Below are 23,383 nucleotides of genomic sequence, written 5' to 3'. Positions count from 1 at the left end.
TTTATCGGAAACTCTAAACGTTTCCCAGCTCTTCAAAACTAGTATGTGCTTCGGGCCGTTTGCATTCGAAATCACGAGAACATTGGTTTTTGTTTGGAAGATAAGTAAAATATATACTCCTTCGCGAACAAACATTGCTCAGAAATTCGCACTTTGCTCACGCGTGACGAATTTTGATCCTTGAAATATAAAATCCTTCGTATCGACACTCACAAAGTGTTAATTGTTTACTACCGATTTTCAAATCATTGATGTTTGAAGTCACATGCGTGACAATATCGTGAGTGATATCTGCATATTTGAAGTTATATAATTTACGCCTTCTTCGTCATGGTCGACTAGATATGCTTGAAACAAACATTTGTTTTGCCTGCTGATTGCTGTACAATTTCGTGTTTCGAGAAATGTCATGCGATTTGGTCTCCCAGTGTAAGGGGAAAGTCGGAAAGTGTTATTTTTGTCTTTACATTGCTGTATTGAAGCTGACGAGAGTGAGGTTTTCACAACGAAAGCGTTGTTTGCCCTCTAGTAAGAGACAGAAATTGCTAGACGGGTCTCGTGCATTAACTTGTTGTCAGTTCGGACGTGTAAGGCTAGTCAGGCACCACGTGATCACCAAATCCGTTGATTCTATTGGACAGATTTGTGGTCACATTTATAATTGTCTATAGCGCCCATCACGATTGTAAATCTAGTACTCTGGTGAATTCACCCGCAAGTTTGGGTGTAGCTGTGAGACAAAGCAGTGAAAATCATTCACTGAAAAAAATGGCGAACGATACCAACGGAACTGATGAAGCCACGGACAGCACAAACAAATTCGTCTCGGCGCTTATTCTCAATTTGATTATAGCGCTTATATGCTTGATCTTGTTTTGCCTCCTGCGGCAAAAGCACAAAATTATTTACGCGCCAAGACAGCTTTTGGTGGAAACTCTGACCCCGGGAAGACGTGCAGAATCGTTCTTTTCATGGGTTATTCCCGCGTTTGTCGTAAAAGACGACGAGGTTTTCCGCTACGCTGGAATCGACGCAGTCGTCCACACGAGATTTATGAAGCTTTGCCTTAAAATCGCTTTGGTCCTTATGCCGTACGGAATCGTCGTTCTGATCCCCGTGAACTATTTCGGCGGAGCGGACTTGACCGGGCTTGACAGTATAGCTCTGTCGAACATCGTACCAAAGTCACCAAAAGTCTGGGCTCACGTTGTGGCCGCATGGGTCTACACTTTTATCATCTGTTACCTTTTGTACGAAGAGTGGAAGGCGTTTATTGTTTACCGTCAGGAGTTTCTCGGTCAAGGCTTGGCGCAACATTACGCGGTATTGGTGAGAGATCTGCCGACAAAGGTGAGTATCGATCGCTTCAATTATGCACAGTTTATCTTTTTCCGTTTAAAAACTATCGAGGGAAATAAATTTGTCTTAGACGACTTGAAAATGTCAGTCGAATTTGTCGCAGCATGTGCATGCAGCTGGTAGGATAAAGGTGTTCCCTCCACATAAATAATACATTAAAAACAGGCTGATTCGATAATTTGATGTAGTTTTTCTTCGGATGGCGTTACTTACAGTGTGCGTGACAGTCTGACGTGACACGTGCTGGTTGTCTCGTTTCGATCACGCGCAACGCTTTGAAAATATAGGAGCAAAAGTTGATGCTTTCCGCATTTGGGTTTTAATTCGGCTAACTGAAAGAAAACTCCAGAAGAAAACAAAAGATTCAAAGAATAATACGATTGAAAGCGTCGCTGGTTATTTTTGTGTGTTTGAAAAAACCACGCGCATTGGCTTTTGTGATTCACACGTGTACCAGTTGTGACGTGTCACGTCCCTTGTTTTGTTTTATCAGGTAGTGAATATCATAATTAGTATGATAACACGTATACGCATAGATAATGCAGTGCCGTTTTCATGGTCAGATTGGAAGGTTCGCCTGTTGTACGATAGTCCGACTTTTCTTCAAGCCGGCAAAGGAACCGAAACACTTTAGTAATTTGGAACGTGAATACTTTGTCGTCTCTTGCGCACTAGTCGTTTTTCCCTAGTTTTTCAATCGTTTAGTGGGGTTAACACTTTTAATTCTCCAGCCGCTTTGTCACAGATCTTTTCCGGGGACCATCTTGATGTTTCTCTCAACGAACTCGCCTGAAACACCATCTGTTCAGTGAAGTCTATCTCTAGCGGGAGTTTCTATAAAAATAAAAATAAAAATAAAAATAGGTAGCGCTAATAGGCCATTTCCGAGTTACCTTGTACCTCTGTTTCAAAAGGAGTCTTCCTGCAAAACCTTTCATGTGAAAATTAGTTTAATTTTCATCAGAAAAATTAACCTATAGTGAATGGTTGACACAGAGGCAAAAGGCAACTCGAGAATGGCCTATTCCGTACAGCCATTAACGCTTTACAGTCATCACTTAAGAAATGCATTTACAATAAGTAAAAATACTCATTTGCATCGGATTATGACTAAAAGCTTTTTTGAATACTTACATCGGATTATGAATAAAAAGCTTTTTTGAATACTGTAAGTGTTTTTTGAATGTTTTTTTTGTTCAAAGATTTCTCCATTACGCCATTCGAGTTCAAGCCCGCTAAATAGATTTTCCACGAAACGGTAACCCACAACCAATATATTTTGTCAATAATGTACTCATTTCCATAAAAGCAGGCCTTTTGGAATTCGTTAAAGGAGTGTGTGCCCTTAAAATATAGTTTAAAATCTTTTTGTGCACGCAATTAGCAAGCTATTGCAAAATCTTTCAAAATTTAATACCGTGATTTAAAAAACAAATTTTTACTTATTCTGGCTATTCAGTTTATGAAAACATTACGTGTTCATCTTTATTCTATTATTAATTTCTCTTTTTTTTTGTTTTATTCATCAGCTGAAGGATCCAGAAAGTTTGAAGAGCCACGTACAAGAACTATTTCCCGACCAGGTAAAAAAAAAAAAATTGTAATTACATATGGGTTATTGATCAGTCACGAGATCAAGATGGCTGGATATTGCCAAGTTCTGTTTTTTGTGTGTTTATAGACCGAGACAGAGTCGAGGTCCAGAAACTCGAAAAAAGGATTCATTTATATATGGCTTTCGGGGTATTTTTTCTTGCGGGACGCAGCGGGTAGTCCCGAGCGGGCAAGATAGCGCCATCTTGTCCGCCCGGGAAGGCAATCACAGGGCCGGCAGGCTTTGATTCATCTTGCTCACTCACGGAGCTAGCCATATAATAAATATGGGTTATTGACCAAGTGTGAGGTCAAAATGGCTGGATATTGGCCAAGTTCTTTTTTTTTTTGCGTATTTATGGACCTCGGCTCCGTCTCGGTCCATAAACTCGCAAGATGTAGATCACCTAAGGGTGAGAAAGCTTCCCGTTAAAATATCATTATTACATAAAACAGAACGAGGCTAATATCCAGCCATCTCGACAGAACAAGCTTAGTCCATGAAGGATTTATGCAAGAAAGAACAATGTTTTGTTGCGGGACACAGCGGGTAATCACGAGCGCGCAAGAGAGTTCCATCTTGCCCGCGTGGGTAGCCAATCACAGCGCAGGATTTAAATGGATAGCTTATGGAGCTAGCCATATAATAAACTGAAGTAAGGTAATAATTGGCCAGGACTCGTGTACCGACTTAATTCTCAAAACTGACGTTGCAAGAAATGCATGACAATCATTAAAGAGAAAATATATTTTGACCTTGGGACAGAAACTGAGGGAGTAAGGAGTACTGAATTTTAAACATATAAAATATCTTACGATTCCAGGTTGAAGATGTCGTCATTGTCGAAGATCTGGCCAAGTGGCAAGACCTGGTGAATGAGCGTGACGCACTGAAATGGAAGCTGGAACACGCTAATGTGAGTTTCACAGTCATTGCTTGAGTGGCCATGAATTTACGTTAGCTTCCCTGCAAGCCAGCGTGGCTGATGTAGGAAGGAGTACTCTATACAAGCGGAAAGCGGAATCGTAACAGTGTGGGGCTCGCACGGGTTCCTTCTTATTGGGCCTTTTGGTTCTGACAGTGTACTGAACGAAGATATTGAATTGGACATAATGGAGTGAATAACTGGAGACGAGTGTCACGCTTCTTTGAATGAAATAATGTCAGATGATAATCATGGTATGGGTAAAATAATCGTTGTTTTGCGGTTAATATGTCGATGTATTGTTTGCGTTGCAGGCAGTACTCGAGAAAACTGGAGAGAGGCCGACACATCGGAAGTTAATCTGTTGTGGAGCAAAACTGGATTCTATCGACCATTTTAAATCAGAGCTTGAAGTAAGGAACTAGTTAATTCTACAATTCATTTCTCTGTAAAGTACAAGTGTATAAAAAGCAGTGAACTGTCGAAGAGATCGCTCGATATCTAAAGTGAGAGAAAAGTAAAATCCTATAAGTTGTCTCAAACGTTTTTTTTTTTTTTTTTTTTTTTTTTGTCTTTGCTCGGTCTTTTGAGGCCTTAATTGTGGAAGCCCGTTAATCCCGTCACCAACGGGCCACAAAAATCTGGTCGTATTAACGGGGTGTCTGTATTAAAGGGGTTGTTGAAATGAAAAAAATGACTGACTGAGCTTTTTTTCGGGCCAATATAATGTGGCCGAATTAACGAGGTGGCCGCAAGGCGGGATTCCACTGTAATTTAATTGACGTGCCTTGCAATAATAAATGCGTTAATTGTTCAACTTCGCGATGTTCAATTCAACTGCTAAATTGAACAGCCGTCATATTGTTGACAGTTTCACCATCAACCCACCCATTCCCGCTCTCTCCGTGACCCCACCGTCCCTTCGTATGTTAATAGTCCTTTAAACGAGTTTTCTTAAGACTTTGCTTATTTTCTTTGTAGGCCGTACAAGCTAAATTGGACGCAGAAACAGAGAAGAAACACGACCTTCTGCCCAGCAGTTTTGCCGTGTTCCGTTCTCTCCGCACATCAGCACTGGCAGCTCAAGCCAAGTGGGAACCCTCTCCCCTGACTTTTGACGTTATGCCAGCTCCTGAGTTCTCCAATGTCATCTGGAATAACCTTTCTGTTGGACTTTGGCAAAGGTAAAATATACTACTACTGTTTCTGTTTTATTTTACTAATAATTGTGTCGTTCTATAGAGAAATGCATAATCTAGGAGTAAATTTTGGTTCTTCTCCTCCTATTTTCCCATAACTTATTTTGCGAAACACTTTTTTTTGTCTAAGAGGGGTTGGCATTCGACGACCTAATGGTAAGCGGTCCGGTTTCTATCCCCGGCCGGCGATATTGCGTTGTGCTCTTGGGTAAGACACTTTACTCTTACAGCGCCTTCCCCACCCAGGTGTATAAATGGGTACCGGTGAACGTTTAATGCTGGGAGGTAACCCTGCGATGGACTAGCATCCCATCCAGGGGGGAGTAGAAATACTTCTAGTCTCTCCGGGAAACCGTTGATAAGCTCCGTCGGTATATGGATCAATTTGGCCCGACCGAGACTCCATCTGTATTCTGGCAATCAACCATGGTTCGTCTCTTTGTTTACATTTTCATCTCTGTAAAGCCCTAGTACGCAGTTTTCAATTCTCGCACATCTAAACAAAGATCTTAGCTTTGTACTTTCAGAGACTCGGATATGACACTATCACTGCCGCGCCACGTTAAAGAAGAACGTAGTCTCGCATAATTTATAGAATTTTTATCAGTTATGGGTTTAATTTGTTTCCAGAAAATTGCGTACGGTACTGATCTATTTCTTGGTGTTCCTGCTGGTATTCTTCTGGACTGTGCCTGTGGCGTTCACATCAACTTTGGTTGAGCTGCAGAACCTGACGAAAATTGCGCCATTTTTGAAACCAGGTGAGATCACGCAGCCTTTTCTTGGCTAGCCACAAGTTTAGCCAACATGTTATTTTTAATTTTTTTGCGCTTTGAGGGTACCTGTAAGACATTCCTAAATAGACATATGAAAATGCGAATCTGCCAAAATAGAGGCCATCGAATATGTTGCTTGTCATGTGTAGAAAAAATTAAGGCAATGCATTCTTTACTAAAATTTGAATGGTCGTTTCTTTCATGGGCAAGCTCTAAAACAGCTTATCGGGACTATTAACACTTTTGTCTTTTTCTTTTTTCTTTGTAGTGCTGGATCTAAACGCGTTTGTGAAAGGAGCAATTGAGGGTTTCTTGTCAAGTTTAGCTTTGATGATTTTCTTCGCTATTCTACCTTTGGTTAGTATAGAGAGTACATTTCAGGCCCAAAGACAAATCGAAAATGACCGGCGATTGTTGTGTTTCCAAATTTCTCCGGCGTAGTGTGGACGGGGCGTGAATATTCAGTAACCTTGCTCGCCTTGCCACCCCCTGCTTCGCCGTTATTTTAGTTTTTTATATGTTTTTTTTTGGCTCTCGCTCCAGTATTTGCACGCGAGCAGAATGTGATAAAAACTCTTCGTACGGGAATGCTTGCATCTTTCAGTGATAATAAAAGTAGTAATATTCCAATTGTACGGATAATCTGTTTATCGATTAGACTTGGCTGCTAGTGTTCTTCGACTGTATTTGCATAAGTTAATGCTGTTTGGTACACATCAAAGTCGGGGGTGGGGGGGAAGGTACATGCTTCCCTAAAAAAAATAGATTTTTAGAACCTGAGAAACGCCATTTTAGAAATTCCGGTGGAATTTTTTCACTGTTATAGATGCCGTCAATACACTTAATGGTTATTATTTTAAGTGACTTCGCCCACCCCCTTACACACCAATTTTCCCCTCCTTGTGAAGCCATATTTTTTGACATGCCCCCCTTATTCTCACCATTCCATCCTCCTCCTCCCCCCCCCCCCCCTTTCGTAACTAATACTTAGATTAATTTCAAAAGCGAGTATCCATCTTTAACACTATTTCTTTTGTTAGGTCTTGCAACTGTTCAGCAAGCTGGAGGGAATTCCATCCTGTAGTGAAGTTGACAAATCAGTTCTGGGAAAGTTGTTTATTTTCATGGTAATGTCGCCGTTAGCTTATGAGTTTTTCAAAATCTACATTACAATTGTAGCGAGTTACCTTTCTTCCTTGTGGAAATGTGGTATCCACTTAAATAATAACCAAAATTGTTATGTTGTCAAAAAGCCGTTAAAAAAGCTCAGTCACGGTATTTCGAGTTATTTTAGCCATGTACAAAATTACCTTTAAATTGATGGAAACCTGAAAATAGTAGTTTACTAAGATAGAAAATACTTACCAAATACATTACTAAGAATCCATAAAGGAACAAGGATGGTTAAGGATGGAGATGATTACCACGGATTACAAACTACGAACTTGAAAAATTGAGGTTATAAACTATTTCAACTATAAAGATGCGCGAACCGTGACGTGGCACCTTTAAAGTAGATTTCGTCAAGGGAGACAGAGAATGATGTCCTTGTATATTTTAAACGCGGAACTCAGCGCCAAGTGTTTCCACACACAGCTGAAAACACTTTCTCCTTCATTAACAATTTATCGAAATTTTACTTTCTGTTGCAAAAGGAAATAAGGATTTTGCGTTTGCCACCATTTTTGAAAGCTATAACATATAGTTTAGTTTTTAGTTTAATGAGTTCGTCACCAAAATACAAAGACAAATAACTTAAAATAGATAAACAAATAACTTCTGATGGGCAAATAAATTCAAAATAGTACGGGATGTGACGGGCGAAAGCAACAGAATTAGCGTCCCAATTACGATCTAATCCCCTACTACACTCGACATACACTTAATACATACACTAAAAATAAATACAAGCAAATAAAAATGTGATAAATATGTAAATTATTGTATAAGTATCAAACCTTATTAGTTTCTAGCCTGGAGGACTTTGATAAATAAATATTAACTGAGAGTGCTTTCAGCTGTGGGTTCATTAACTCAATAGTCTATTTTGTAAATGTGTTTCAGCGAATCATGTTATTTTGTAATATACACTTAGGTTTCTACTTTATACCTTTTTATTGAAAGGAGAGTTGCCGTAGAATGGGAATTAAGTTTCCCTCTGCCAGCTTTATATTTTTGTTTTCTTAGCATATATGCGACAAAGTATTATAAAACTTAAACTTACACTTAACTAAGTTATTTTCTATTTACGTTGTTTGACAGGTCGTGAACAAGTTCCTATTCCTGACATTCGCTGGGTCAGCTCTTAATAAAATGAGGGACATGCTTGACAATCCAAGCCAGATTCCATCTTTCCTGGCGGAAGCGCTCCCGTCTCAGGCTGTATTCTTCATTTGTTACATCATGTTAGCTACTCTGACTGGATATGCGCTGCAGCTTCTGCGCATCGTACCACTTATTCTTGTGGCAATTAAACGCAAGTGGCTTGTTAAGACACCCCGTGAGGACGCGTTGGCCTGGAAACCACCGCCTGTTCTGTACGACCGTGTGGTAAGTTGCTAATATTTATACATCTCATATGTGTTCTTTCCATGATCTTCGTTACGGGCTCGTTCCACGATCCTTGATTCATGGTCGCAGGTCCGTGATTCACGATCTTCACCTGCATGTTTGCATGGTGTTTGTGACTATGATTTATGATCGAATCGATTTAAGTATCCGCGATCCAGAATTCACGATGCAGGACGTACAATCTACAATCCACTATCCAGGATACGCGATCTTTGATCCGCGATCCACGATCCGCGATCCGCGATCCGCGATCCGCGATCCGCGATCCGCGATCCGCGATCCGCGATCCGCGATCCGCGATCCGCGATCCGCGATCCGCGATCCGCGATCCGCGATCCGCGATCCGCGATCCGCGATCCGCGATCCTCGATCCGCGATACGCGATTCACGATCCGCGATCCGCGATCCCCAATCTGCGATACTTGACTACGATCCATAAACTGCGATACGTGGTCCACAGTCCATGTGGGATTTTGAAACCCGCAATCCTAGTGGGTTCCTCATTGCATCATTTTCTTACCTTTCCAGTTTGCCAACCATCTGTTCATTTTGATTGTGGGCTTGTCGTACTCAGCCCTTGCGCCTATCATCACTCCATTCGTTGCTATGTATTTTGGGTTTGGTTACGTCGTGTGGATGCATCAGACACTCAGTATTTACATGCCAGTCTACAGCTGCGGTGGAATGATGTGGCCAAGAGTCTTTAACAGGTGAAGAAAACACAACCCCTTAGTTCAGTCGCGGTATTTGGTATTTTAAATTGAAGGAAACCTGAAAATAATATTTTACTAAGATAAAAAGACCATAAAAGAACAGGGGTGGTTAAGGATGGAGAAGATTAACACGGATTGCAATCTAAGAAGTTGAAAAGTTTGGGCTAAACATTTCAAAATACGCAAACCGTGAGGTAGCTCCTTTAAACCGAAACTAGCCTATCAACATCTAATTTCTTGAAAAATCAAGTGACGAGAATTTGGAAAAGTCATCAACTACAAGATTGTCTTGATACGCCAGCAAATTCCCAGAGCTAGAAAATGTGCCTGTGGCTATCAGTGATAAGGTTTAGCATTTTCGCCTTTAGCTTTGAACGAGAAACACATTATAGAATTAGTCCTCATTGCACTGTATTTTGTGTCTGGATTTCTAGCGAAGCAGCGAATTTTTCTGTAGCGCGATGGAAAGTACACCGTAGAAAGAACTGGAAGCAAAACCAAGAGAAAACTAATGTAGGTCCAAAGACTTTTAGACTTGGGTTTGAACATTACCTTTCCCTTCATAACAAAGAGGTGTGGCTCGGCTCAAATTCAATACCTATATGCAGCTAGCATGCACTAAGGATGTGTTCCTATGGGGTGATCTGTGTCAGGGTCAGTGATCCAAGATTTTTTAGATCGTGATAAAGGAAAGGAACCGATGAATCCACTCTGGTCTTGGATTCACCGGCTCCTTTGATGCACCATGATCCAATGGATTTGGATCACTGATCCTGATCTAGATCACCCTAAAGGAACGCACCCTAAAACAAACGTTAACTTAAAGATATGGGAGAAATCCTTGAAACGTGAACTACTCTAAGATGATGGCCGGACTGTTACATTGATCTTTGTCTCGTCTTTGTAGGATGATTATCGCGACTGTGGTGTTTCAGTTGCTGATGTTTGGCGTGGTGGGCTTGAAGCAGTCATACGCAGCCTCCGTACTACTCCTTCCGCTTCCGGTCATCACTGTCCTGTTCTATTTCGTCATCCTGCAGCATTACATCAGACCTTCTGCGAACCTGGCGCTTAGTGCAGCCCATGGCTTGAAGGAACCTGCTCCAAACTTCATACAGGCAAGTTGAGTGTGTGTCGGACATATAGACAGACCAAAAGACGGACATTCCGCCAGACCGACTGACTGACAGACTGACAGACCAACTGACCGATAAATCGACAGATAGACAGCCAACAGACCGACCAACAGACAGACACAGACAAATCGACAGACCTACCAACCGACCGACTGACCGACAGACAGACAGATACACACACACATACACACACACAGACAACTTGGCAGAAAGCCGCTCCAACACAAGGTACATAAACATGTTTACGCAGTAATCCACGGGATGGCTATTGGATAACTAATCTGTCTATTCTATGTTCCTTCTTGATTAGGATTTAGCTAAAAGCTACACAAGGATTCAAGGCGTGCCCTTCCCAGTTCTTGAGCCTTCTACCTCTCAGAAAGGTGACTCCGCCGAATCGCTCAACCAGGGGCCTGGATCTGAACTAGAAACCAGTCTCCCGCTTACCCCTGCAGCCGAGAAGAACACGGAGGCTGTTTAGAGTACAACAGACTACAAACTGACGTCAACAATCCAGGAAAGAAGTAACGAGAAATTGTCAGAACAAAGTCAAGTGTTGTAGCTATCCATCATGGACAAATTGTTTATTGCGCGCTTCTTAACAACTTATTATTCTTTGTCAAGAAAGGTTAATTTGACAGTCTTGGGAGATACTTAGTCTGTAAAGAAAGTATGAGTTTGATTTTGTTGCACTGTTAGTTAAGTTTCATCATGTTCCAATTCTCTAATTTTTTAAAGTCTTAAAGGTTAAGTTCAAGTCTTAGTGAGCGCATTGGGTTCAGCTTGAAGAGTAGTTTTGAAATTTGTCGTCATTTTGGATCATTACTCGCCTTAATTTTCCCTCCGTTCTTCTCCATAACAAAGGAGCTGCGACATAGATTGAGTACATGTGACTTCAGACTGCAAGTATGCAATTGGGGTTCGAGGGAAATTTATTGTAGTTAAGTACCCAATCCGGAAGAAATGCCAAGGAGTTGAATAAACAATCTGTAGTGTCTAGACAGTTGATATATCGAGGGTCTCACACCGCCCCTCCCCCTATTGTTCCCCCCCCCCCCCTCACCCTCCACTCCTACGACTCAACTTGCACAGAAGCACACAACTTGCAGACCATAAGCACACCCAACCTCTGGCCTGACCTGGCATTTTGTTTTTCTATCACCCTGTATCTTCCGAGGACAAGCTATAGAGCGTTTCCGAGATAGCTATTTTGGAATTCCCAAAGAAAAGGAACCGTTGGAATAACAGAAGACCTCATTTCTGGAAATAGGGAAATCTAACGGTTAAAGGTTGCAATGATAAGACTACCATGATGCAATGTAACAAGTTCTGTAGGCTTCTCATGAATCATAACTTCGCTTAATCGTTTCAATTTAAACGTGGTACACCTTATTGAGGTTAAATATTGCTACTGTTGAATCCATTGTTTAAAGCATTTTCAACCTTTTCAATATGGCGCGTCAACTACATTGAATTGTATTTCCTCTTTCTAGCTATCAGATATCAGTTCATACACACTGCAAGGTTCGAACAATGACTTCAGCAAAAATTTCGTTATATGGCCCATGGGAACTACTTGTAGATAATAATAGTGTGTACATGTAACTGTACGTGTTTCGTAAAACCTCCAAGGCATATAAAGAAAGTGTCTTACTTTTAAGGGCACAAAAAAAAACGCTTGTAGAGTAGAGTATTAACATCGAGTAGGATGGTATTTAGAATTACAGTTAATCTGGAACGATCGAGTGCTTTGATGGGCAAAGCACGGTCAGACGTAATAAATTTTCTTGTGCTTATGCGGTGTTTCGTTTTCATGCGGCATAAAAACCGCGAGGCGGTTTCCAGAGTGAAATAAGAGCTTACGCGTGAGGTTCCGTCGCTAGTTAAAGTAAGGCTAGCGCTTAAAGGAGAGCAAACTGGGCATGACTCAAGCTTTATTTGACCCCTAAAAGATACCATTGTAAAAACAGTTTTATTCCTGTTAAACGTGCAACGCCTAGTGATATCTTGATAACGATATCTTAATTACTTTCGGAACCTTCCGGTATTCATCCGGAGCAAGAAAGTGGTTTAATATTTGTCAAGAACAGTTGACGGCTCAATCAAACTGTCTCAGGACGAGTCTAATACTACTTTTCAATGCCTGTGGTCGAAACGGAATTGAACGGACAAGAAGAACATGGACCTATCCTTTGATAGGAATGCAGGGTTATTCGCCTTAAATTGAAAAAACGTTGGCTCAGTTTTGAAAGACGGAAGAAAATAAAGGATAGCCTATAGCACCAAGAAAGAACTTCCCTACCGCTCACAGCTGTTACTTACCCCTTTGATGACCAGGAAAATTGTCACAAAAACATGCACAGAAAATACACATATCTTTTTAAGGCTCGGTACTCTTGGAACTTGATAACGTTTTTAAAACGCTGCTATACTTCCTGTGTTTTCTTGGTTACTGTGTAGATACTGATCAATTTATTTATTAGGTTTCCTTTTATTTTCCGGGTATTGAGTTCAGTTTTCTACTCTGTAGGATATAGACCCTTTTCATAAATGGCTGCCAATTATAAATTCTTTTGTAAGTATTAAAATTAGCCTGACTAACCTCGTTTTTGAGTTGCTAATTCAAAAGAATTTTTACTCCCAAACGAGTTTAGTGAGGCTAATTTAAATGCATATAAAAGAATTTTAAATTGGCAGCCATTTATGAAAAGGGTCTATGGAGGAACCTTAACCATACTTTGCAATTCCCCCAAAAGTTGTTCTAAGTTCATGCGAGAAACCATATTTATTATTGTTTTCTCGAGTAAGGAAGATGATATTCATCTTATTAAGCCATGCCGATCATGTGGTAAGGAATGATTTATAGGGATAATTGACTCCACAATAGACCAGTTTCGATATATTAAAATTCAGTTTTAAACAATAGACCTCAGCACGAGGCTCTGGGGAATAACTACAGAGTTTGTGGGGTTTATTCCCCAGAGCCCCGTGCTGAGTTCTATTGTGTTAGGCTGAATTTTAATATATCGAAATTGGTTTATTAGCAATCGACTGCATCAGTCGCTTAGCTGGCTTAACTGGCAGTAACAGGCTTCATCAACTGGAAGCAGAACATTCTCGTCCCAAGAGGCCGCGCTCCTTTTGGTCAGCACCAAGAATCGCGACCTCTGGGCTGGTTCAACAGCGGAACTCCGCGATTCACTTCATTTCCGTCAAATCTGACAAATCTGATTGGCTTAGAATACGAAACAAAAAATCTGCGCATACTCAGAAAATCGGGTCGGGCCAGAGGTCGCGATTCTTGGTGCTGACCAAAAGGAGCGCGGCCTCTGAGGACGAGTGTGGAGCAGAATATATAGATGAATAAAAACCGGGCTGACGCGGTCAGTCACTGTTGTAAGCCGTTAACACTGAGGCTGCGGAATAACATGAACTGATATCAGTTGCCGGACTTTCGATTTTTCAAGATTCGCTGTACGAAGAAACCTTTGCGGTGGGCATCAATTTCAAAAGCTAAAAAAGGTCGGTGAAAGAGCATTTATTATCTACCGTTTTTTCAATTTTTAAGAATTTTAATTTTTGTGGGCTGAGGATGAGAGATCTAAATTTGTAAGAATTGTCTTGAATAGGCCACGTTCGATATATGTATATTGTAGATTTTTTTAGTTTCTTTTGTTTCTCAATTCCCAAATATAGAAGTTTGTCCTGAAAGCCTCGGAGCCATGTTAGAATATTGATATATCAAGACTGTCAAATTATTTCGTCAATTTTGAAAACGAGGCGGTATAGTATCAATATTGTCTTAAATCTCTCCAAAACTAAGGTTAACAGTTCACGTACGACTCAAAGTCGCTGTGTAAGTAAGAAGAATTTGAGCAAGACATTTCTCAGTCATCCTATTTACGGTACAATTAACAGTTATTTTCTCTCGTGATCTCTCATTTGCTATTGGATGTCTGGGTCATTTCTGACATATGTTTTGGCTATCGTCGTATTTTATTCCGCTTTTTGTCTTTACCAATATGCGGAAATATTACAGAAAGATATTCCCTACTTCCAGGGCCCCCGGAGTTTTTCGACAGGCGGAAACCGTGCGGAAGGTCGTAGCTCTTTTATCTTGATTTTGTGTTAATGATATCTCTGATCTAAAAACCTGGGAAACACAGCCCGCAATGGAAACAAGATTTTCTTTTAAAATTGCATAAACTTTTTAAAGTTTGCTTCACGGTGAAGAAATATTGTAAGCAATAACGAAAGGCAAAATTAAAGAAAGGCAATCTATTATTGGGCACAATTAGAATTATGATGTGAAATTACTTTGTACAATATCAGTTTGATACCTTGACGTCCGCATGGTAGTTTCGAACGTTTTGCCGGAACAGAGGTCGAAAGCGGCGTTAAAGTAAGCATATGAAGCAATTATTATGTTCTGAAATATCTTGGTTTGTTCATTGAGCACGAAAATTACGGATCAAAATCAAGAATACCGCGACTACGTACTTGAGCAATGTAAAATGACTTGGAGAAACATTTGACTAATCAAATCAAATCGCATAAATATCCAAAAAGTACCAATGAACAACGACTGATTTAGGATCACCAGTAAAATTTCAATTTAACAATTCTGGAAAAGCTCGGGGAGGGAGTTGGCATCTGCTACCCTTCGCCGTTGTGGGCCCGGCCCGAGGGTTAAGTTCCGGGTTAAAATTTTCCCTGTTGGGAAATCTGCTTATGGTTAAACTTCAACTATTTTCAGGAAGATAGTCAGGACTTATTACCATGACGACAGGTAAGGAACTTGTTGACCCAACCCTTAATGAGTCATCAAATGGTTATCTGAGGTTTGGAGTTGCAAAGAGGCAAAAGAGAAAAGTTCCTTGGGTAAGAATTATGGCAGTGTTCTTCAGTTTGTTGCTGTGTTGGCAATTGGCAGGAACCTGTCTGTACTTCGTTCGTTGCCTTGAATGTTTCGGGGAAAAAACTTCTACATTTCTCTGCGAAAGAAATGTAGCTTTCCCACATTCAGAAGAATTTGAACTTACTTGGTTGGTTTCTCAATCCATACTGGTTGTTATCATAATTGTGGCACTGCAGAAGGTTCCAGCATTCCTTGGCTACAGGGCAATATTTCATCAGCTGAAACTTCGTCCCTCATTTTGGACCGTGGTTCTTCTTCTAGCCATCGCCCTTGCCCGATACGGAATGGTGTTAGTAATGGCGCCCAAATCGTTACTTCCACTGTCGATAATCATTGGTTTTGCATTGTGTTACATTTTAACAGTTGTACTTGCATGTGTGTTAAACTGTACTCAACTAAATTTGTTGAAACGCCAGTATCCCAAATATGTTTTTGTTTTATCTAAGCTGACCCTTTTGGTATTATTTTTAGTTCATGTTGCAAATTTTGTCATCTCTCTCATAGCATTTTCTTTGAGTGTCCACGATGTTCATGACGCGCTGATACCAGCAAACTCGTCGGAATTTAAAGTTGTGCATACTCTCTTAAGCGATTTTGGCGTCAGCAGCTTCAGGTTCAAGATCATGAGTTTCTTTTGGTGTAAAATGATTGTCGACCATAAGAGTATTCTCTGAATGTCTACATCAGAAAGCATATTCTATACTGTAAGGCCCTTAAATTGTGCTTTGTTCTAATTTTTGAACACTTTGAAATTAGCCCAGATGAACCAATCAGATTTCGCCACAGTGTACTTCTCAAAATGGCAAGCGCGGAAAAAACGTGGAAGCCAACTCTGATTGGTTGTAAAACTGTGGCTCTGATTAGTCGGAAACGAATGTTTCTAGATTTTGTAAAAAAAAAAAAACCGTCATAATAGTAGTTTATAACTTTGAGATTGTGGTACAAGACGACGGCTTTCTTTGTAAAAAAAGTTATTGTGAAATAATGAGTGCATCTGATACGATGTATTGATTATAGTGAGTTGGTTTGTTGCTAAGTTATCTTCGTGGTTATGAAAACACTGAAGAGGAATTGCACCTAAAGTAAGATTACTTGTCCAACTGTTGCAAACAAAAAAACTAGGAATGTTCAGCATTACACGGAAAATTGGACATTCTGGCTAAAAAGAGTGTTTATTCTGTTCTAGCTCTGGTTTAGCGCAATACACCAACTTTATCAACAGATATAACTGTGCACTTACAGTAATTAGTGGAAATATGTTTAAATAAATCTTCTTGAGTTGATAAATTTAACGAATCAGTGTACGCACAAATCGAGGAGGACTAATCTATATCAACCTTAATTTGTATCTTACAGGCCCCATTGCCAATTAATTTTCCTATAATAGTACTGCTTTATTTTCCTTAGAAAATGGATTTACTTTGTAAATACAAGTTCATTTTATTTTTTGGTAGGTTTTTTTTACAACATTTCACCAATAATATATAACAACAATTCCATGCCTAACTTGCAACATGTTGTATATACAATAACTACTACAATATATTACTAGCTTACAATAAACTCACGATTCATACTTAAAATAAACTACCAACGATTGTAAGTAACTAAAATTTTATGAGAAATTTACAATTAAAACTCTTTTCATCCTGTATTTGTCATTGTTTCGACTCGAACAAAAGGAACCATAACCATTTTCTAGTATTATACTAAAAAAACTCACAAACGTACGCTAGCGGAATTAACTACCGGGACTGCCGGATTGAATTCATAATCTAATTGACTATCAGTTCTAAAAATGCTAAACCATAAGCTCAGAAGATCGGTTTAAGAGCCAAAGTCTCAATTTAGCCTTGTAGATCCAAGTATCTGATTCAGACTCTTGTGAAGCCATTTGAGTACAATTTAGGTCCAAACAGGGAAGTAAATTTATTAACCAAAAGAGTCATATCAAAGAGTTATTTCAGCCCTAACTGGGGCTGACTTCAACACGTAGATCCATCTCAGCCAGTAAAAATTAGACTATGTTGGCCCTGATTTAGATAGCTAAATTAGATTCCATAGTACTGTGTAGGCGATGTTCACACTTGTTGCCTGAGCACGGTGCTCGAATACGATTTTCGCTAGCCCTAATGTGAACACACCGCATTTTTCCAAGCGCATTCACCAGAATCCGGGCATAGTGGCCGTGCCCGGGTACAAGGTCTTCACTTTGTTCTCGGGTACTAAATGGTACTTGGGTACCTGGGGTACCATTGTCAGAACCCAACCCTATTTTATATCGGTGCCCAGGCACCATTTGGGCAGCAAATACTTACCGAAACAACTCCAATTTCGGGGCTATCTTTTGATAGATTGATAACGATGCCTTACTTTCGAAACTCGTTACCGTTTGAGCAAGAAATCCGTTGCTGCGCAGGGAAACTGTTTGAGAAGTAGTCCAATATTACTTTCGAATTGGTGTTACCGAAACGAGATTGAACAAAGAACAAGAACTTGCACATTTCCTTTGATAAGAACGTAAAGTTATTCACCTTAAAACGGAAAGAATGTCGACCCAGTCTTTGAAAGGCGGAAGAAAATCACGGAAAGCCTACCACTAGGAAATTCCCAAAAACTTCCCTATCGTTCTCGACCAAAACTCCTTGATGACCCAGGAAATGATCGTCAAAACATGCACAGGTAATACATGTCTATCTTCCTCTTTTCAGCTCGTTCTTCATTTGCCGAAGATGAACTCCGAAGTCTTTACAGGCTGTAGCTGTTTGACCCTTTTCTTGAACAAGCCTGTTCCTACAGGGCAATTAGATGTGGGTCATGTGCTTCGCATGTATCAAGACGGCTTCTTATCTTTATTCTTTTTATCCTGAAAAGTGCTAAAAAAAATTACCCGACCATGGCAGGGAGTTTATCCATTTTAGTAACGCAGAAGCAGCAGGTTTGATACCACGAGGCTACAAAACAGATATCCGCATATTTCATATATTTTTTTACTAATAGATTTGTTGACCTCTTGGGGTGCTCCGCATTTCCTTAGACGTAGTAACGTTAAATGCTATTGCCGCTTTTCATGTGACGTCATCATTTTCCAAAATAAGAAATTACCAATCCTTCTGAAGTTTTAGTTTCATCAGATGTAAGACCCTCTATTAACTTGAAGTTTCGCAGCGTTTAAGCTCGACAGGGTTCTCATTATGTAATAGAGCAAGGTTTGAATTCCAAGTTTATGCGATGTGTGAGATTAAAATGGCCGCTCTCGAGTATTCAAAAAGATGAATTATTGCTCAAGGTTTTGCTAACTAAACAGTTGTTGCTCTATAAGAAGTGTTAATTTTAATATGTCGGAACTCTAGAGTAATACCTTTTCGTTTCAATGGCAAAACTCGATGACAAATGTTACTGTTACTTTACGGCCGCCATGTTTGTGTCCCTCCGAGGGGCACAAACATGGCGCCTCCATGCAAAGCTCTATCATCTTTCATATCCCAGCTTCTTGACTTAATTTATTGAATGGTTCTGATTTTTATTTTTGATGGCGTGACACTGCAAACCATCCATACAATCCTAATCAATTCTATTTCTGACTAATCTGAGGAAAATGGTAAAAAGACACCATTTACGTACACAGCTGCGAGAAGCAAGTCTCGGCAAGCCAAAGTGCAGGATCACCGGCGTTAGAGCCTAGCTGGATCCGCCCTTGAGTGCTCGTATTTTTCCTCGCCTCGGGCTCGGAAAAATACTGCGCAATTATCCGCGCTAATTTTATGTTAAACTATCGAATAAGGTGTTTCTTTTTCAAAATATTAATAAAAATATTTTCATGACAACAGTGAATTCCGGTATTGGCGCAATTTTGGGCTCATGACAAGTAGTAAAGATCAATGACATTGGTGACAAAATTATCTATTCTTCCTGTGTTTTCTTGGTTACGTACCGCACATAGATGTGCAGATACTGATCAACTGATGTACACATATATGACGAACGTACGCATATTTACCATTTGTTTTCGGTATTCAGTCCAACTTTTTAATATCTTGGATATGTAGATATTTCTTTGAAGCTTAACCGTACTTTAAAATTTACACTTAAGTGCTAAGTTCATGCGAACAAGCATATCTGAGCAATGAAGTAAAATGGATGACTCGGTCACGTGGTAAGGAATCATTGATGGGATAATCGACTCCGAATTAATAAACGATTACCTCAGTGACATCAATCTCTCAATTAGCAACCGACAGCAATTGGCTTCATCAGTTGGAAGCAGACTACCGCACCGACGCGGTCAGTCACTGTTGATAAGCCAACATGAACTGATATCAGCCGCGCGACCTTCGAGTTTTTCAAGATCCATTCGCTGTACGAAGAAACCGTTGCAGTAAGCATCAATTTCAAGGTCAGTGAAATAGCATTAACAATTTACCGTATTTTCCGGCAATTTATAAGAACTTTAATTTGTGTGGGCTGAGGATGAGCTCAATACTAAATCTTTGAGACTGATTGACTAAAAATGGCTCTTATTTTGTTAATTTTGAGAGCAAGGTGTCGTGAATCTCTTCAAAACTATAAGTTCAATTGTTCATGTACAACTCGAAGTCACTGTGCAAGTAGGATTTGAGCAGACGACTTTATTCATGTAGTTCACATTTCTTTAGCATTTTCAGTAATCCTATTTGCGGTACAATAAACAATAATTTTCTCTCGTGATCTCCCATTTGCTATCAGACGACCGAACCTTTGAAGATTCTTCTGACTTATCTTTTGGCTATCGTCGCTTTTATACCGCTGTTTTGTCTTTGAACAGCAATTTGGTGGTTACGCTTCGGCTTAGGTCGTTAATTACTTCCAGGGGACCCGAATTTTCGACAGACGGAAACTATTTTCGGGAAGTTGTAGCTTTTGGATCTTCTCGGTATATTTTGTGTTACTGCTATCACTGATTTAAGACCCGCGAAACACATCGATTAACCAGCAGGGGAAACAAGATTGTCTTTTCAAACTTCATCGATTTTTTGGTAAATTGCTTTACGGTGAAATAATATTATAAGTATTGTAGCCTTCAGCTAGCTCTACACAAGATAAGATAATGTTTTTTTTGTGTGGGTCGTGACGTCATTCAATCCGCCATCTATGATTTCATCGTCTTCTAAGATGGAGTCCGAAAAAACGTAGATTGGTGAAAAATTAATTCAAATTGACAGTAGAACGATAAAAGGTACCCGAAGAAGTTGATATAGGCAAAAAAAGGCAACATTATATCAGGCACGATTAGAATTACGATGTGAAATTATTTTGTACAATATCAGTTTTATTTTTCGAAAACCACAAAGCAATATATGTAGTTTCGAAAGTTTCGCGAGAAGAGTTTCGAAAGCGACATGAAAGGAAACTGTCTTGTAATATCGGAAGCAGTTATTACGATCCTAAATATCTTGGTTTGTATATATAGCACGCAAATTGCGATCCAAAATTAAGAACTGATATCGCAACTACTTGAGCAATACAAATGACTTAAAGAAACAGTTGACTAATCAAATCAAATCGCATAAAAAAATATCCAAACAGGACCGATGAACAGCGACTGTTTTAGGATCATAAATAATATATAGATTTAGGCCAGCCTAAAAGCGTAGCTCCTGGGCCGGGTTTATCAGAGCCCGATTAAGCTAACCTAGGAAAAGATAGAATTTTGATTTGAGTTTTGTAACTTTGCGCTGAGGTTTTCTGTATATTGTTTGGCCTTCTGTTTTGAGTCGTAATAATCACCATATACACAAAAGAAAGCAGCAAAAAACATTTGTATAGAAGAAAAAGTTATAATTCGATTAACTTTTAATCCTGGGTTAGCGTTAACCGGCTTCCGAACAATCCTGTCACGATGAACTTCAAAAACCGTGACCTCGACGAGCTTTAAACTTGAGCCCGCGTTATGGTCACGTAATACTGGTCAGCGGATACCTTGTTTTGACAGATGTCAATTGATCATAACATGGATGTCCAATATCGAAGAAGTACACGGTAAACAAAGACTGCATGTCTCTGTCAACCTATTATTTGGAGTATGGCCGCCATGTTACGCGACTCCGTCGTCGCCTTCGCCGTCGTGCGTACGCGCCCACGAGCAATACCGCTACCCATGATAACCATCAGAAAGTGAACTCTTGGGTTTCCTTTTCTTTCCTATATGTATGGGGCTCCGCTTGGCGGCCCTTGGGGCCGCCGGAACTCCGCTAAAATTCCAGTTTCAAAATTAATCATCTTAAAAAATCTCGGGAGAGGGGATTTGGCATGTAGCATATTCCCCCTTGAGTGCCCAAGGGTTAACTTCCAGCTTGCAGTTTATCCACGATGAGAAATCCGCTTACGGTAAATGTTTCCAAAACTATTTTCAGGAAGGAAGCGCACTTATCACCATGACGACATGCGAGGAGCTTGTTCACCCAACCTCTAATGAGTCATCAAATCGTTATCTGAGGTTTGGGTTTGCAAAGAGGCACAAGAGAAAACCTCCCTGGGTCAAAATTATGGCAGTGTTCTTCAGTTTGTTGCTGTGTTGGCAATTGGCAGGAACTTGCTTGTACTTCGTTCGTTGCCTTAAATGTTTCGAGGGAAAAACTTCTACATTTCTCTGCGAAAGAAATGCAGTTTTCCCATACTCAGAAGAATTTGAACTTACTTGGTTGGTTTCTCAATCCATACTGGTTGTTATCATAATTGTGGCACTGCAGAAGGTTCCAGCATTCCTTGGCTACAGGGCAATATTTCATCAGCTGAAACTTCGTCCCTCATTTTGGACCGTGGTTCTTCTCCTAGCCATCGCCCTTGCCCGATACGGAATGGTGTTAGTAATGGCGCCTAAATCGTTTCTTCCACTGTCAATAATCATTGGTTTTGCATTGTGCTACATTTTAACCGTTGTACTTGCGTGTGTGTTAAACTGTACTCAGCTGAATTTGTTGAAGCGCCAGTATCCCAAATATGTCTTTGTTTTATCCAAACTGGCGCTTTTGGTGATTTTTCTGGTTAATGTTACAAATTTTATCATCTCTCTCATAGCGGTGTCTATAAGAGTCCACGATGTTCATGACGCGCTGACACCAACAAACTCGTCATATTTTGAAGTCGTAAATGCTTTCTTAATAGATTTTGGCGTCACCAGCTTCAGATTCAAGACCATGAGTCTCTTTTGGAGTAAAATGATTGTCGACCATAAAAGTATTCTCTGAATATCTACATGAGAAAGCTTATGCTTTAAATTGTGCTTTGTTCTAATTTACGAACGGATTTCGAAACTATCCCAGCTGAACCAATCAGATTTTGCCTCAGTGTACTTCCCAAAATGCCAAGCGCGGGAAAAACGTGGAAGACAAGTATGATTAGTTGTAAAACAATGGCTTTGATTGGTCGGAAATAAAATGTGAAGAGTTCAGGGACCGTTCATTTTTTATGAGGGAGGGGGGGCTGGTGGGATTTGGGAAGCTCCATTTAAAAATCGCATGACCCCCCCTCAGCTTACCAATTTTTTTACATGGCCCCCCCTTATAGCGGACATTTTTTGGGATGACCCCCCCCCCAAAAAAAAAAATTAGACAAACAATATTTAGATTTCAACTTTTTTAATATGTCTCTATTATCCCCCTACTTCACGTTATTGTGCTCACTATGAAGACAATATTTACAATCCCTATACTACAGAGAGCTGTTGTTTAAAAAACAAATCAAACGAAAGAGAAGTCAATTTCGGATCTCCTAGTTATGGCTCGCCCTGAGCGTGTGGCATTTGGCCTCTCATTGGTATCTTCCTCATCTGAATTGATGAATGCAAGAATGACATCACTTGAGTCATCTTCTCCCCAGAGTCAATGGCATCACTGTCATACTCATCATTGTCACTTTTATCCGTTTCACTGCTGTCAGCACTTGCCCTGTTGTCATTTTGTGTCAATGTCCTGGCATTTCTCAGTGTTGGTTGGCCAGCTCTGAGAGGACTCTTCTGCCGCAAGCATGAATGTCTTACAATTGCCTTTACTTTCTCACTCTTGCTGCTTTTCAAATGCTGCTTCAGCCCGTGGTGGTTCAAGTACTTGTTTTGTTCTGGAACACGTTGCTTTTAAAGCTTGGTTAGATCTTCGCACAACTCAGTCCAAGGATAATCCTCATATGATTTATTTTTTGCGTCCCTACTTAACTTT

At 40.1% G+C, this 23,383-nt stretch overlaps 3 protein-coding genes across 3 annotated transcripts; all 3 read left to right on the top strand.

Moving 5' to 3' along the window:
• Positions 1–672: 672 nt before the first annotated feature.
• Positions 673–11,272, top strand: LOC110040374 (uncharacterized). Its single transcript, XM_020745601.2, has 12 exons — positions 673–1,350; positions 2,889–2,942; positions 3,777–3,869; positions 4,193–4,291; positions 4,860–5,062; positions 5,708–5,838; positions 6,122–6,210; positions 6,894–6,980; positions 8,116–8,403; positions 8,953–9,134; positions 10,045–10,255; positions 10,584–11,272. The coding sequence occupies exons 1-12, from the start codon at positions 769–771 to the stop codon at positions 10,752–10,754; spliced, it is 2,190 nt and encodes a 729-aa protein (XP_020601260.2). The 5' UTR covers positions 673–768; the 3' UTR covers positions 10,755–11,272.
• Positions 11,273–15,046: 3,774 nt separating this feature from the next.
• Positions 15,047–16,095, top strand: LOC149103500 (uncharacterized). Its single transcript, XM_089272640.1, has one exon. The coding sequence runs from the start codon at positions 15,053–15,055 to the stop codon at positions 15,863–15,865; it is 813 nt and encodes a 270-aa protein (XP_089128766.1). The 5' UTR covers positions 15,047–15,052; the 3' UTR covers positions 15,866–16,095.
• A 3,292-nt stretch (positions 16,096–19,387) lies between these two features.
• Positions 19,388–22,621, top strand: LOC110040423 (uncharacterized). The gene is made up of 2 exons (XM_020745661.2): positions 19,388–19,587; positions 21,584–22,621. The coding sequence occupies exon 2, from the start codon at positions 21,605–21,607 to the stop codon at positions 22,415–22,417; it is 813 nt and encodes a 270-aa protein (XP_020601320.2). The 5' UTR covers positions 19,388–19,587; positions 21,584–21,604; the 3' UTR covers positions 22,418–22,621.
• The last annotated feature ends 762 nt before the right edge of the window (positions 22,622–23,383 follow it).

This window comes from Orbicella faveolata, unplaced genomic scaffold (genome assembly GCF_042242905.1).
Source record: "Orbicella faveolata isolate gen_17 unplaced genomic scaffold, um_ofav_v1 contig_35, whole genome shotgun sequence".
In the NCBI taxonomy this organism is placed as follows: domain Eukaryota; kingdom Metazoa; phylum Cnidaria; class Anthozoa; order Scleractinia; family Merulinidae; genus Orbicella; species Orbicella faveolata.
The sequence above is the reverse complement of the archived record's forward strand: the minus strand, read 5'-3'. Positions and strand labels throughout refer to the sequence as shown.

Bases quoted from the DNA above. Each gene is read 5' to 3' on its own strand.
- LOC110040374 (XM_020745601.2), top strand. From the start codon at position 769: ATGGCGAACGATACCAACGGAACTGATGAAGCCACGGACAGCACAAAC. The intron at 6,211-6,893 runs GTTAGTATAGAG...TTCTTTTGTTAG, and splicing joins TCTTCGCTATTCTACCTTTG to GTCTTGCAACTGTTCAGCAA. The intron at 9,135-10,044 runs GTGAAGAAAACA...TCGTCTTTGTAG, and splicing joins TGGCCAAGAGTCTTTAACAG to GATGATTATCGCGACTGTGG.
- LOC149103500 (XM_089272640.1), top strand. From the start codon at position 15,053: ATGACGACAGGTAAGGAACTTGTTGACCCAACCCTTAATGAGTCATCA.
- LOC110040423 (XM_020745661.2), top strand. From the start codon at position 21,605: ATGACGACATGCGAGGAGCTTGTTCACCCAACCTCTAATGAGTCATCA.